Genomic DNA, 16,591 nt, shown 5'->3' on the forward strand with positions numbered 1-16,591 from the left:
CGCCCTGGTCCCGGTTCGCTGACGTCATCCGGGGGCGATTATGCTGTGTACACACGGGGGCGATAGGGGCTGAAATCGCTGGGAATATGGTCGCTGAGCAACCATATTGCCAGTGATTGGAGTGTGCACCAGCGATAAATCGCCGGGTGCGCGCTCCCGTTTTCAGCCCCTGAATGGTCGCTGGTCGGAGGAGCATGCTCCTCCGACCAGCGACATCCCCTGCCTCTTCACCCAGCAGTGTTTAAATTTTCATCTGCGACCATCTCTGGTCGCAGATGAAAACGGCACACTGGGCAATATGATTGCTGAGCAATATATTGCTAGCGATCATATTGCCCCGTGTGTACGCACCTTTATTCCTAACAATTTTGCTGCACCCGTCATCTTGAAACGTGCACATGTCCCTTTGATAATGAATTTACAAGACTGCCTAATTAGAGCAATAATTGATATTTGCGTGGAGATTAATAACAGTATTACAGACACACATGCTATGACCGATAACACACACGTAACAGACTTATTTTAATTATTTTTCTAATGCACTTTATTTCACATTTATCACTTTTCACTTATGTTTTTAATATTTCGCTGTCCTTAATAAATGAATCAATAAACATCATGTTTTAGCCAATTCTCTGTTTCTTGGGTCACTTTATTAATGTACCTATAACATTAATCAGAACATTAATATATGCTAACCTAGATTGCCCCTTGTAGGAATACTTTATCTTTCTTTGCTTCCAAGTCTAATACATATTCCTGGGTGCGCCTCCCCCATTACCAATTGATACTTAATATAGTAATGCAGGGGTGAGATAGCTATACCAATTACAGGCCGTGCGGATTGATAACCTCTATCTATTAACCGGTATCAGCAGTATCAGATGGTCGAAAGTCATCAGGTCGACATACTGCAAAGTCGACATGGGTCTAGGTCGACAGGTCATTAGGTCAACATGGTCTAGGTCGACTGGGTTTTTCACTGGAATTTTGGGGGTTTTTTTGAGCCGACATGTGCCGACAGGCGGAATTTCATGCCCTACCATCCACTAGGGCAGGCGTTCCCAACCACGGTCCTCAGGACACACCAACAGTGCAGGTTTTAGTGATATCCAGGCTTCAGCACAGATGGATTAATCCAAATCACAGGTACTAATTAGTCACCTGTGCTCAAGCCTGGATATCATTAAAACCTGTATTGTTGGTGTGCCTTGAGGACCGTGGTTGGGAATGCCTGCACTAGGGTGTGGTAGGAGAATAACATAGAGTGCCAAGCACAGCCAGACATGCGAGGGGATGCGGTGCACTTAATCCTGTGTCCATGTTGACTGTGTCGGCATTCGGGTAAAAAAAAAAAGTACAAAACCCCATGTTGAGCTAGACCATTTCGACCTAATGCTTTTTTGGACCAAATGACCTGTTGACCTTGACCCATATTAACCTTGCAGTATGTTGACCTAATGACTGTCGACAATCTTTAGGTCGACCATATGATCCTTACCTGTTTCAGCAAGGAGTGTGAGGCCAATTTCTCTCCAGGGAATGGAGAAATATCTGTGTTTAGAGCCAGACTAGAATCACGTCTGTCTGTATGGGTTGCCCGTCAGGCCGCGCCCGTAGACAATAGATCGGGTATCATTTTTTTTTTTTTTTTATGTATGTTTGACAAAGGCCATACACTTCATTGGAGGTGAAGATCCGCAGAGGAAGGCCAGAGCATACAGCTAATTGCTGCCGATCCTACTATTAAAAAAGAAAAAGGAATGTATTGTATACACAGAACATCAAACATGCCTTCCAACTTTTACCAATAGATCAGTGGGACCTGCATGCAGCTGGCCCTGGAAAGGGGCGGGGCTATGTGCAACGGGGGCGGGACCGGGCATCGAGGCCCCGGGTTTTCCATCTTCTTTGCCAGCGTACCCAGCCCCGTCTCTCCTTGCTGCACCTATCCAGCAATCACTGGCTGCCCCACAAAGCAGAGCAGCCATGATCACCTCCCCTCAAGGGACATCAGGGCAGGCTCCAAATAGCGGGACCGTACCACTGTAATCAGGACAGTTGGGAGGAATGCTATTCGTTTTCGGGACTTGTCTCCTGTCCTACATAACAGTTTATAGATGCTGTGACCAGGGGTGAGGGTCATTAAGTCGACAGTAATTAGATCTATTGGTCTGCAGTGAAAAGGTCTACATATGAAAAAGATCGACCTGGTTTAAATTGACGCTGAAAATGGTCGACACAATCCAAAAGGCTGCATGAAAAAGGTCAACACAGGAATAGGTCAACATGAGTTATTAAAGAAAATTGTGTATGTGGAAATCTGCTGACACGGGCACTGTATAAGTGTACAGCGACACGGACACACAGCTCCAATTTCTATTCACTTTTTCTTAATGCACTTTTTTAATTTTAACCTATTTTGCTGTTTTGTGCCAATGAATAAACTGTATATTCTACGCAGGGGCAGAGCGTCCATGGCGTCCCAGTCAGTGACTGCCTCCATCAGAGCAGCCGTAATGGTAATTGGTCTGTACACAGTCTCCGTCCTGCCCCCACTTAAAGTTATTCCTCCTGGTTATATATGGTGGCTAATTATTAATATTATGTAGTTTGAGCAGAAAATATTGTGGTATCAGTGGATGAGTCAAAAACTCAGGCTGCTCCCGGATCCGAAGGCGCTACACCCCACGCCCCTGAAACAGCAGACACTGGAGGAGGATTCAAACCCGTGGTGGCTCAGCCTGAGTGGCTGTCCCAGACGCTGAACTAACGGTACACGCCACTGTACCAGCCACTCATACACGGACTGTCCGTGTATCTCGTAGCTACAATGCAGTGACGTCATTCACGCTGTGCCGCACCATCGCCACCTATTGGCAGCTGCTGGAACTACACCTGGCACATATTGCATCGTCATCACTGCTGCTCCCCCTACATGAGCACTCTGCCCCGGCTGCTCTGATGGAGGCAGTCACTGACTGGGACGCCATGGACGCTCTGCCCCTGCGTAGAAGAAGCGGCTGGTAAGTGCACATGTGCAGAACACCCCCTGAGCATTGAGCAACCTGTGGGTGAGGACTGGAGCTCAGTCTGTATGTTGGTCATGTATGTGACTCCCACAGGGCTGCTGTATGGTGCTACTGGGGATATCTATGTGTATGGGCATACCAGTGTATCCTCAGCAGCGCTACTCTATGGCTCAGGTTGTAATATCTCAGCCCCAGTGCTGTCTGCATTATTATACACTGTATATTATCTATCTGCTTTCCCAAAGTGTGACACAGGTGTATATAGACCAGATTATAATCTATGGAAAGCATCTGTGTGTATGCCATATGTTCTCTCTCTCTGCTAGAGTAGCTATGCGCGCTTTGCTATGTTCTATGATAATAAACACATGTGAGTGTAATGGTAAATATGTGCCCGGCATGCCAATGTGGTGAGATACAGGTGCGCCAAACCGTACAGGCTAGCAAACTGCACGTAGCCATTAGTGCAGATGTAGGAAAACTGGGCATACTGTATATAGGCTGGGATCACTGCTGCGTTCAGGTGACACCAAGTACATGTACGGGATTGCTTGCTGGATGGTTATACCATACCTCCCAACTGTCACGATTACAGCGGGACAGTCCCGATTTTCGGGTCCTGTCCCGCTGTCCCACCCACGGCAGGCATTGTCCCGCTGCGGGGGGTGGCAGTTGGGAGACCCCCAATCTAGTAGAATAGATGCTGTGCGCATGCGCACAGCGTCTATGGTACTTGTGTAGTTTCACGGCGCCGGAAGTGCAGAGGCTCGCGTGCCGCTCTAGCTATGAAACTTGGCAGCCTGCCAGAGGCTCTGATTAACCGTGCGCGTGCCGCTCTAGCTCTGTCTGACTGAGCTTGTGCCGCTCTAGCTGTATGTAAACAGCGTAGCTGCCGGCCAGCAGCAGCAGCAGCGCTGACAGGTCAATGTCACTGTGGCACTTGTAGTTCCACAGTGAAATAGGCAGCGCCTGGGCACCGCTGACAACGGGGGTATGTTAAAGTGCACACCCCGGCACAGCGATGCCGGCGCTTCTAAACTGTACGCGAGATTCAGACGCAACTGCGTTTGAATCTCGAGTCACATAGATAGCCGCTAAGAAGCCGGAAAGCCTGGATTCAGACGCTAAAGCGTTAGAATACAGGCGCCTTGCAAGCCGCAAAGGTGTTGGGGCTTGTAAACCCAGACGCAAATGCGTCTGGATTTACTTAGGTGAAGGGGTACATCTAAATTTAGACGCAAAAGCATTTAAATTTAGGTGGCCCTAGGGGAACACTATTGAAACCCACCCTCAGTGCCACTAGTGGACGCCACAGCTGTGGACCGTGTAAATCCCACTATCCACGGCCACCCGAAGCGTGGCGGTACGCGTCCTACGACCTTTTCATACCCCCACTATCCACGTCAGCGTGGAGTTGAGAATAGAATAGTGTGGCGAGCGCAGCGAGCCCGAAGCGTGGCGAGCGCACGCTGATACCTTCACAGCTATCCGCGTCCCCTCGCGGGCTTCACAGGTGTCAGCGTGAGCCCGAAGCGTGGCGAGCGGACGCTGACACCTGTGAAGCCCGCGAGGGGACGCGGATAGCTGTGAAGGTATGCGTGTCCCCTCGCGCGGCTCACTGCGCTCGCCACGCTTCGGGCTCTGTGGCTCGCTGCGCTCGCCACACTATTCTATTCTCAACTCCATGCCGAAGTGGATAGTGGGGGTATGAAAAGGTCGTAGGACGCGTACCGCCGCCCCTCGCGGGGCTCTCCACGCTTCGGGTGAGCGTGGATAGTGAGGCTGATTCAGGAACACATTCACCTCAGTGTCTCATACAGGGCTACTGCTGACTGACTACGCAAACTGCGTAGCTCCCTGACTGACTACGTAACGCTGTCCGCGCGCGTCTAAGCCGAAGTGCCGGGAGTGTGAATTGAGACGCTAAATAAGTTAGCGTCTACATTGGGAACACCAGCGGTATGCCGGGGTGTGCGATTTATAAGCCCCGTTTGTCTGTTTTTAAGCCCCGTTTGTCTGTTTTTTACACGATACACTTCATTACATTTGGCACGCGCAGCGCTACTCTACCTGGCAGGCTGCCAAGTTTCATAGCTAGAGCGGCATGCGAGCCTCTGCAATTCCGGGGCCGTGAAACTACACAAGTACCGCGTCTATTCTCGTATGAAAATGAGGTCGCGGCTAATTAGCATAAGCTGTGCCCTCATTTGCCCCACCCCCTATTTCCCCAACACAGAAGTTGGGAGGTATGTTATACAGGGATTATTGTCACATTAGTTATACTGTAGTCTAAAGTGTATACTGTATTATCTACTATCCTAATGGGGCATACACACAGGGGGCGGGATGTACTAAAGGGAAAATGTGGTAAAACGGGGGTTTTACCGCATTTCCCTATGTACCATTACCCGTCCGCCCCGACTCCGCCTGGCAGGGTATCGCCACCTCTGGGTGGCGATACCCTATAGATGCCTATGGGCTTCTATCGCCGCCCACCGTCCTTGCGACCTCCCCCCCCCTCCATCGATCTCCTCCTCCCCCAGCAGGTGTCACAGCCGGGAGGACATCCGGCTGTAGGGAGGAGGAGGAGAGGCAGGGGGACACTGACAGCCGCCAGGATGTGACAGAGACCCCCGCACACCACATTACAGGTATCGCGGGGGTCTCCGTCACCGCAACCCGATGCTAGCCGCATATGTTAGTACATATGCGGTAGCATTGCGGCGGCTGGCAGACGAGGGGCAGTGATGTACATTAATACATCCCGCCCAGGGGGATATGAGGCTTATTTCTAAGTGAGAAAGTAGGGGAGAGGAGGAGAGCACACACTGAGTGTCTAGGTCCACTCAGTGTGCTCTCCTCCTCTCCCCTATCCCTATTACATGTATTTTGATCTGTATTAGCTTAAAATCGTTTAGTCGGAGCGGTATGCCAGTTCTCACTGGACCGCTCAGTCAGAGGCGCTACTTGCATGACGTCCGCAGCGCTCAGATCTGACTCCTAACAGACGGAGATCTCCGGCGCTGACTCTAACACGCCGGAGCTCCTCTGCAGGGTACACGTCCTCATTGACGCGGCTCTCCCTCTCATTTGCGGCGCGCAGTGCTGGTGCAGAGGTGGCAGATCTCACCAGACACGCACCGCTTGAGGGGTGACCCGCGGGGCACCATATTGCCTACCCTATTTGTGATGTGAAGTAATCTGATCAGTAACATCACAGGGGAACATAAACCCAGATAATTTTGTTACCAGCAGATCAGTAATAGGCGACTTAAACGCACAAAATTCCACTGTGGAAAACTGTACAATAAACCATTATTACTAATACATAGAATCTAACCAACATCTAGGACATGGGTATTCAAACTGTGGCCCTCCAGATGTTGTGAAACTACATGTTCCAACATGCATTGCCACATTTTTTCCTATAAGAGCATGCCAAAACTGTCAGGGCATGCTGGGACATGTAGTTCCACAACATCTGGAGGGCCACAGTTTGAAGACCCATGATCTAGGAGGATATTGAGTTGGATCACACTGAGTAAGGATTTCTATCCTTTTTAAACCTACACTGTGTGTGTCTTTATGTGTCACTGTCTGTCTATATTTCGCTACATTCTTTTAAACATATCCAAATAAAAGTTAAATTTTACTTTCTTAATAACCTGTGCACCACACAGAGACATACTTTCTCTTCTTTCCAAAAATTGTCAAACCTGTGTCCAGTGGTAGCACACCCTTCCTACTCACGGATAACCAACCGATGTACAAATACACTGAGGGTAAATGAGAACAATACTGCTTTGATAAAACCTGTGCGACTGATTGCCCCACGTTCCCCTTTCCCCAAAACTCATTTATTTCTAAGTGATCTGACTAGATCGCTTAGAAATGAAAAAAGGATCACTCCACGTGTATACCCTCTGGTGATGACGATTGCGCGGTCCCGCGCGTCGCTGTTGCCTGACTAGATTTACACTGCATCCAGTTATAAATCTAGTCATCGCCAGTGTTCTCACACAAGAGAACACTGGCCGTGACAGATTGTTCAGCACACAATGCTGAGCCATCTGTGCTTAACTGCAAACTTAGCGCAGAGGCTCACTTGCACTGTGTGTGCACAGCTTTAGGGATGGACGTCTTTGCAATTGATGACAATAGTGCAACTGCCCATTGATTGTGGCATACTATGCAATGGATGACCATCAATGTTTTTACCTATTGATGGTGATCCATTTTCTTTGACTGATTGGATTGTGGGCCAATCAAAACATGTAGGCGGTGCTTCATGAGTGTTGGGGCAGAGCTATGCTGGTGGTAAGGGTTGCTGGTCTTACTGTACTGCATATTAAAATAATAATAATAAAAAATATATATATAATTTATGTAAGGTGCTAAACAACATATAATGGTGATTCAATTGTTTTGTGCACCCGTAGCTCTTGCCTAATGTAGTGGGAGCTAATGAATTGTTCGCAGCACTTGCCCTGGTCTTGTCGGCTGCATTTTTGCGCCCTAAATAAACTAGATGCAGCTTATTGCCCTACTGTGCGTGAAGGGTGCGAGGAGAAATCCAGGTGAGGTGCAGCCTAGGAGTCGGGTCACCAAACAATTGACTTTGATTTTAAAGCTTGTTTGTCACTGAGCGTATGTTGCAGGCATGTCCAAAATGTGGCCCTTCAGCTGTTTTGAAACTACACATCCCAGCATGCCTTGACATAGTTTTAGTATTCCCTAATAGCAAAACTGTGGCAAGGCATGATGGGACTTGCAGTTTCACAAAAGCTGGCGGGCCATAGTTTGGACATGATTGGTGTATTGGGTTCATTAGCTGTTCACTAGCATTTTGCACAAACCACTTTGGCACATATGGAGATGTAATCTCTTTATTAGTGTTTTTATTAGTCTTGCACTCTACTATTACATATAATGCATGCCTTGACACCGTTTCACCGTTCGTGACACCCAAAATGTCGTTAAAATATTTGTTCCAACCAGATTGTTGCTCGGAAAATGTCCAAACTTTTTTTATTTCTTTACATTTTTGAAATACACAAAATGTTAAAATTGGATGTGAATTTCTACTTCATTTCCTTACATACAGGGAGCAACTTCTATCAGTCACCCCACCTTGACAAAGTGCCCAGCGAGGCATGAAACAGGTTGGAGACTTTGCTGCTGCCCGAAGTACCGACACGCCAGTCGCTGACGTCAGCAAGCCGCGCCCCGGGACCAAAGCCGCAACAGAAGATTCCACCCAGAAGCGGACAGCAACTGAGCTGAGGAATACCGCTTCCTCTGTAAGGTTAGGGTTAGTAGGGACAGCACGACAATCTCCCTCTCTCACCTCACATCCTCCAAAAGGAGTGTAAACATTATTTTACTAATACATTTTTACTTTACAGGTGTCACTCGTATAAACTTATCCCATCGCTCTTTTTTACCCCTCAGAACCTTTGCATTTATGAGAGCTGCTATACCATCAGTGCAGTTGATTTAACATTTTTCTCCTCACTTAGGATTATGTGCCACCGAAGAAGGACGGTGAATGTGAGACACCCAGCAGCAGCCGTCCCTATGTGTTCAGAAGAGGGATCAGGACCCAGGATTCCAAGACTGTGCCTTAACCTCACTCATTGATAAATGAGAGAGACAATGACCATAAGATCCTGAAACTCACCAACAAAATCATCCAGCTGCTGACCGGAGAGGTGACTGCTGGGAATAGGTCATTATACAGTAACACCGGGGGAGGTGACTGCTGGGAATGGGACATTATACAGTAACATCGGGGGTTGTGACCAGAGAGATGACTGCTGGGAATGGAACATTATACAGTAACACCGGGGGATGTGACCGGAGAGGTGACTGCTGGGAATGGGGCATTATACAGTAACAATAGGGGATGTGACCGGAGAGGTGACTGCTGGGAATGGGTCATTATACAGTAACACCAGAGGATGAGACCAGAGAGGTGACTGCTGGGAATGGGGCATTATACAGTAACAATGGGGGGGGGGGGGGTGACCAGAGAGGTGACTGCTGGGAATTGGACATTATACATTAGCACCGAGGGATGTGACCAGAGAGGTGACTGCTGGAATGGGGAATTATACAGTAACACCGGAGAGGTGCCCGCTGGGAATGAGGCATTATACAGTAACATCGGGGGATGTGACCAGAGATGTGACTGCTGGGAATGTGGAATTATACAGTAACACCGGGGGAGGTGACTGCTGTAAATGGGACATGATACAGTAACATCGGGGGATGTGACCTGAGAGGATACAGCTGGGAATGGGACATTATACAGTAACACCTGGGGATGTGACCGGAGAGAAGACTGCTGGGATTGGGACATTATACAGTAACACGGGGGGATGGAAATGGGACATTATACAGTAACACCGGGGGATGTGACCGGAGAGGTGACTGCTGGGTATGGGACAGTATACAGTAACATCAGAAGAATGTAACCAGAGAGGTGTCTGCTGGGAATGAGACATTATACAGTATCACCAGAGGATGAGACCGGAGAGGTGACTGCTGGGATTGGGGCATTATACAGCAACACAGGGGGATGTGACCAGAGAGGTGACTGCTGGGAATGGGAGAGAGAGGGTGGAGAGAGAGAGGGTAGAGAGAGAGAGGGTGGAGAGAGGGTGAGGCGAGAGAGAGAGGGTGGAGAGAGAGAGAGGGTGAGGTGAGAGAGGGTGAGGCGAGAGAGAGAGTGAGGGTGAGAGAGAGTGTGAGGCGAGAGAGAGATAGGGTGAGGCGAGAGATAGGGTGAGGCGAGAGATAGGGTGAGGCGAGAGAGAGAGGGTGAGGCGAGAGGGTGAGGCGAGAGAGAGAGGGAGAGAGGCGAGAGAGAGAGAGGGTGAGGTGAGAGAGGGTGGAGAGAGAGAGAGAGGGTGGAGAGAGAGAGAGAGGGTGGAGAGAGAGAGAGGGTGGAGAGAGAGGGTGGAGAGAGAGAGAGGGTGAGGCGAGAGAGAGGGTGAGGCGAGAGAGAGAGAGAGGGTGAGGCGAGAGAGGGTGGAGAGAGAGAGGGTAGAGAGAGAGAGAGGGTGGAGAGAGGGTGAGGCGAGAGAGAGAGGGTGGAGAGAGAGGGTGGAGAGAGAGGGTGAGGCGAGAGAGAGAGAGGGTGAGGCGAGAGAGAGAGGGTGAGGCGAGAGAGAGGGTGAGGCGAGAGAGAGAGGGTGAGGCGAGAGAGAGAGGGTGAGGCGAGATAGAGAGAGGGTGAGGCGAGAGAGAGAGGGTGAGGCGAGAGAGAGAGAGAGGGGTGGTGAGGCGAGAGAGAGAGGGTGAGGCGAGAGAGAGGGTGAGGCGAGAGAGAGAGAGTGGAGAGAGAGGGTGGAGGGTGGAGAGAGAGAGAGGGTGGAGAGAGAGAGAGAAAAGGAGAGGGGGTGTGGAGGAGGGGAAGTGAAGGAGAGGCGGGGGGAGTGGAGGAGCAGAGAAGGGGAGGGGGTGCGGAGTATAGGAGGTGAGCAGGAGGGAAGCGAGAGGAGGAGGGGAAGCAGAAGAGGAAGGGGAGCTGAGGAGTGAGAGGAAAGAAGAAAGGAAAGTAGGGGAGGGGGTGAGGAGTATTGGAAGCAAAAGAAAGGAGGGGGAAACAGGAAAGGAGGAGGGGGAGCGGAGGAGGTGGTTGGGGAGCTGAGGAGGAGGGGAGAACAGAGAGCAGGAGCAGACAAGAAGAGGGGGAGAGGAGGAGGAGAGGAGGCATGGAGGAGGTGCAGAGAAGGGAGCGCAGTGCAAGCTGGTGCTGGGTACCTCCTGTGACAATCAGCAGCGATGGTAGCGATGATTTTGCTGCCCCTGCTCCTGGGCAGACTGGGTCTGCTGCACTTTCTCTTCTTCTGTGCTAGTCATCTCTTCCTGCTCCATCTCCCCGGCGCTGGGTCTTCTCTTCCTGTACCCCAGCACAGGTTCACTGGCAGTCAGAGAGAGAAAAGTGTGGGGAAATTGGTGAGGAGAGCAAAAGAGGGGAAAGGGAGAGCTGGGGAGAGGAGGAGGGGAAGGAGGAGAGGAGGAGAGGGATCAGAGAAGAAGGAGCAAAGGAGTGGAGGAGGGGGATCAGAGAAGGAGCAAAGGAGTGGAGGAGGAGAGAAGCGGACATGTAGAGAAGTAGCACAGAAGGCACTGTGTACCTCTTGTCATTGGTGCTGCATGGTACATGATCAGCAGCGATTGAAATGCTCCTCCTCCTCCGACGAAAAGTGGTGGGGAGGAGAGAGAGAAGAGGAGCAGAGAAGAGGAGGAGGGAGAGGAGTAAGAGGAGGGGGAGCAGAGTAGAGGAGGAGAGGAGAAGGGAGAGCAGGAGAAGAGGAGAGGGGTGAGGAGGAGGGGAAGTGCAGGAGAAGAGGGTAGGGGGAGAGGAAGAGAGGGGAAGCGGAGAAGTGAGAGAAGGGGAGGGGGTGCGGAGGAGATGAGGTGAGCAGGAGGGAAGCAAAGGAGAGGAGGAGGAGGGGTAGTGGAGGAGGGAAAGAGATGTGGTAGCTGAGGAGAAGAGGAGCGGAGACAAGGAGAAGGGAAAGCAGGGGAGGGGTGAAGAGGATTGGAAGCAGAAGAAAGGAGGGGAAGCAGAGGAAAGGAGGAGCAGAGGAGAGGAGGAGCGGAGGAAGGGAAGCTGAAGAGAGGTTGTGGGGGAGGAGAGGGGGGGAGGAGAGGAGGAGGGAGCGGAGGATGGAGAGTAGATGAGGAGGAGGTGGGGGAGCTAAGGGAAGGAGTAGGAGGAGTTATGAGGCTGCTGATCCCTGTGTGTGGTTATATATCTCTTATATATTTGGCTACATCTGTCACTCAAAGTGTGTCTGGAGCTATAACGCTGGGTGGAGCCTCTGACTCACATGATTGACTCACATGACAGAGAACCAGCCCAGTGAGCCCACAGACAGTGCCAGACACCCTCTGCCTCTCCATGTTACACAGCAAAGACACAACTACTCACCAGACACACCAGGTGAGCGCCCCACACCTCTATACCTCCCAACATGACCCTCTCCAGGAGGGACAGAATGCTCTGTTTGTGGACTTCCATCTTAATTTATGATTGTCATCACCTGTCATTTTAAACAGGGTACTTGACAAGAAAGGTGTTTAAGCACAGGTGATGGTAATCCATAAATTAAGAAGAAAGTCCAGAAACAGAGCAATGTGTCCCTCCTGGAGAGGGTCATGTTGGGTATGCACCTCCCCCCCCCCCCCCCCCATTCACGGCATCCCCACGATTAAATGGCACATGCAAAACACTGACATGGCTATGGTCGACAATGAAAAAGGTTGACAAGATTTATTTTTCACTTTTTCAATGTTTTCATATTCTTTCTCATGTGTCGACATGGACACCAATGAAGTGCCACACTTATGTCAACATTTACATGTGTTGACCTTTCTGTGTTGATTTTTTCTTGTGGCGATTCGCAGCACACACGGTGACTCCCACGATCCCCCCTCCCACGATTCGCGACAACCCCCCGGGCCCCCCCCTCCCACGGTTCACGGTGCCACGATTCGCGGCACCCACACCCCCCCCCCCCCGCGACCCCCCCTCCCGCAATTCACGGCATCCACCCACGACCCCTCCTCCCGTGATTCGCGGACACCCCTCACCTCCTCCCCCCCCCCCCCACCCCCGCGCGCGATTCACGGCAACCCCAGGATTAAATGGCACATGCAAAACACTGGCACTGGCTATGGTCGACAATGAAAAAGGTTGACATGAGTTTTTGAAGATTTATTTTTCTTTTTTTTGAATGTTTTCATATTCATTCTCATGTGTCGACATGGACACCGATGAAGTGCCACATGTGTTGAACTTTCTGTGTTGATTTTTTCTTGTAGCAATTTTTTTCCAGTGACAACTATGAACTATGTGCACGTCCACCTACACATCATCAACCAATTCTTTGTATAATATATAACACCTGTTCTGTTTCACTGTAGGTGTTTTAAGTCAGACCTTTACCTGCTACTATTACTGTTTATGTAAATGCATTCTGAATGACAGCAACATCCTACCATCCTTCTACAAGAATATATAACCAACTAGGTGAATTATCGCGCCCCGTGCCCCCCCCCCCCTCCCGCAATTCACGGACCCCCCGATCACTACCCAGCCTCCTGTTTTCCTGTGTCGTGACCTCCGCCAGTGGGGAGCCGCTGACTCAGAAACACCCTACTATACTATTGAACACACACACCTAAACAACATGCACACACAGCCCCCCCCCACACCCACAAATGTCACTGTACCATCCACACTATCAATGTACATCTTACTCTGTAACCGCTTTTTAATTAAACAAAACAAGACACACCCCCTTCCACATCATATGCTCTCTATTTAACACATTTCACCTATAACTCAAGTTGCAATGCAGGCCATCTTTCATACAATTCTAACCATCTTTCTCATATACAAATGTTCACAAATTAAGGGGGCGCAGGCCCCTACGACGGTGTGATGAGCGCCCGTAGGGCGCGATGAATCACCTAGTATATATATAATCCTTGTCTATATGACAAATGGATGGCCACCCACGGGGGTAATTATCAATGGTGTGATCAGTGGAAAACCTTGATGGTATGGAATTATAAACAGTGAGCCATCGATGGTTTGCACCAATTGATGGTTGTCCCTTCTGTAGGGAAGAACACCTACTTCCCCCACCATTTTTGACTAACTAGTGTCTTCCCCTTGTTTCTCCTTCCATTCCTCTAATCGTAAAAAGTAATATGTATTTGGTTGTTAACCATCGATGGCTGATGGTTCTCTGCCATCTTTTGCAGAGTCCTTAGCTTAGCACTGCCCCCAATGGGCCGCATCTACCAACAGCAGCTCTCTAGCATCACAAACCATCGATGTTTTGCCTATTTGTAATGTACTTTGTATTGGTAGCTTTGGATCCCTTGGTGCAGCATATAAATAAAGGATGATAATAATAATAATGCAGCCCATCGATCGCCAACCTTAGCAACGTATGTTTGCGCACGTGTGTGTGGGAATACATACTACAATCTCTACCCCAACTACACGATTAGAATCAGCCTCCTGACATCGCTTACCTGCCCGATGCATCTGGAAGCTTAGTGGATTAACTAGCGCACCTTACTAAGCGCACACAGGTATAGTTAATTACCTGCGTTACAATTGCTGGGGTCTTTATATTATTTATTGACTACTAATTATCTAGCACAATTCTATAGTTATTCTCTAAAGCTGGGTACACAACGCAACAATCCTTATAAAGCGATGGGCCGCTCCGATGTATCACACCTGCGTGCACACTGAACGTCACGGTGTTGTGCCATATAATGTAACATATGTATAATTCAGCTGCACAGTATGAATAAGGGTCCCTAGAGGATGAGGTGGGTCCACTGCGGGGTTCCCTCTGTACCCCTAGAGGCCAGTCCAACCCTAGTCCCTTCTAAGGTGCAGCATCCCAAATGGGACAATGCGACCACGCGGCTTATCAAACTATGATTTGGGAACAGTGTATGACAAATCGAGTAGTGCGTGCACTAGGTTAGTACAATGGGTTACCTTGGTGAGTGATTTAAGAATACATTCTGTTTCTAGGGCTGGGCTGCCTGCTAGATAAGAAAACTCCACAGGATGATACTGAGCGCTGATTGTTATTCAGTGCTGCTGCTGTAACCAATAGGGGGATTACCATAAACCCCTAGTAGTAGTAGAAGACCAAATCCGAGATGTTTTTCAATCTGCTGGGTACAATAGCAGCCTGGTGGTCCCCTCAACACGTTTCTCCGCCTAAAACGATCAGCGGCTTCCTCAGGAGAAGTGTATCGCTGATGACTGAAAAACATCTCGGATATGACCTAAGTGAGAAGGGTCGGAGAATTTCATCGCTGATGTCACAAGCCACAATACCCCTGGATTACAATTAAGTATAACCACATTTAATGTGCACATGTGTGGGGACTTGAACTCTCAACTATACTAAAATCCACTAACTGGCTCAAAGTTGGAGCATATAATATATGCAATTGCAAACCTAATGATTACTAACCAGTTCTAACCTTAATTAAGGAGATTGCATGTTTTATGTGTGTGTGTCTTGTGTGTATTATTAAATGTAATATTGTATTTTATTGTGAATAATTTTTATTAAATATTTCTATATTCAGTGCAGCACTGTACCTATTCCTCTTCTTTGCCTGCTAGATAGGCTGTATGCCCGCCCTTGTCTGTGAGGATTGGACACATGTACACATGACCTGTGATTGACAGAGGAGCCAATACGCGTGTGCCGCCTCCCAGCTGCCCCGTCTTCCAGATCACAGGACAGTGGACGCGTACTTCCGGGAGCTGCGCCGCCTGGACCACAGGAGGAGACTGGTCAGCCCTGCAGCGCTGCCCTGGTGTGGACCGTCTGGTGGTGAGTACAGTCAGACTGCTGCATGATGTCGCCGGCTACCCCCGCTGCCACCATGTCCTGACTGCCTCTCCTTCCTCCACCCTCCCACGCTGCTGCCTCGGCCTCCCGTTTACTGCTGCACCAGCCGCCCTCCTCCATTTCTACATACAGTATAAGGGTGACATTTTGATGGCTTACAATTTAAGGGGCTGTTGTGATGAAAGACAGTGTGGGGCTGGTGCGATGGTGACAGTGTGGGGCTGTTGCAATGGGGAGACTACAGTGCGGGCTGGAGCAATGGGGAGACTACAGTGTGGAGCAGGTGCAATGGGGAGACTACAGTGTGGGGCTGGTGTGATAGGGACAGTGTGGGGCTGGTGTGATGGGAGACTACAGTGTGGGGCTGGTGTGATGGGAGACTACAGTGTGGGGCTGGTGCGATGGGGGGACAGTGTGGGGTAGGTGCAATGGGGTTAGTTTTTTTTTCCTTGAAATGCCGCCTGCCACCGCTGGGAATAAAGAATAATCCGCGTGGCATTATGTGAATTTTGGCTCAATCCGCGTGGCATTATGTGAATTTTGGCTCAATACGTTTGGCATAATGTGTAAGGGGCAAGTATAATGGGGTCTATTATTTTGTTGCAGAATGTGTAGAAGTGGTATATGGTGTGGAACACTACACAAGGCCAATTTTGAGTGTCCACACCCTCTTTTCCTGAGCGCTCGCGCACAAATGTGTTGACACTATTGACACCAAGGTGGGCCTGTGTACTTTAAATGCCAGGACCTATTTTTAATCCCCTTCCCGCCCTTTATCTGCTCTCTGAGCGTGCACACTGGCACCATCTCTTTGCAAGTTTTTGAACAGGATTCTCCTAAACTCACTATGCCGCTATTTTTACATACTGTTGTAGACCAGCATTTTTTTTTTTTTAAATATGGATGTTTTCCTCCTCTTCCCTCCCCTTCAGGATGCTACTAAAACCTTGCTGCCACTGAGGACCCCCAGGACGTTGCTCAGGACACCGCCCAACATAGACGGGAAGGATACAGGCGGGGAGACAGCTGCCCCAACTCCGCCCCCAGGGCGCTGCGGCAGAGAACACAGCCCAACGCTGCTGGGAACGACGCTGAGGAGGAGAGAGGTGCCCTATCCGACAGATGCTGCAGTACCCCCAC

The 16,591-nt window shown here is 49.7% G+C and overlaps 1 protein-coding gene across 1 annotated transcript in view; it reads left to right on the forward strand.

Annotated features, from left to right (window-relative positions):
- Positions 1–16,591, forward strand: part of LOC146055078 (uncharacterized) — a 63,716-nt gene that overhangs the window by 40,730 nt on the left and 6,395 nt on the right. Inside the window, exons 5-8 of the mRNA XM_083168185.1 lie at positions 8,140–8,340; positions 8,555–8,746; positions 15,220–15,433; positions 16,384–16,591. The exon at positions 16,384–16,591 is cut by the window's right edge and continues 16 nt beyond it. Of these exons, the coding sequence (XP_083024311.1) occupies positions 8,140–8,170 (31 nt within the window). The 3' untranslated portion in view covers positions 8,171–8,340; positions 8,555–8,746; positions 15,220–15,433; positions 16,384–16,591. The remainder of the gene's footprint in view (positions 1–8,139; positions 8,341–8,554; positions 8,747–15,219; positions 15,434–16,383) is intronic.

Source organism: Crinia signifera, unplaced genomic scaffold (assembly GCF_055691185.1).
Source record: "Crinia signifera unplaced genomic scaffold, ASM5569118v1 HAP2_SCAFFOLD_297, whole genome shotgun sequence".
NCBI classification, from domain to species: Eukaryota; Metazoa; Chordata; class Amphibia; order Anura; family Myobatrachidae; genus Crinia; species Crinia signifera.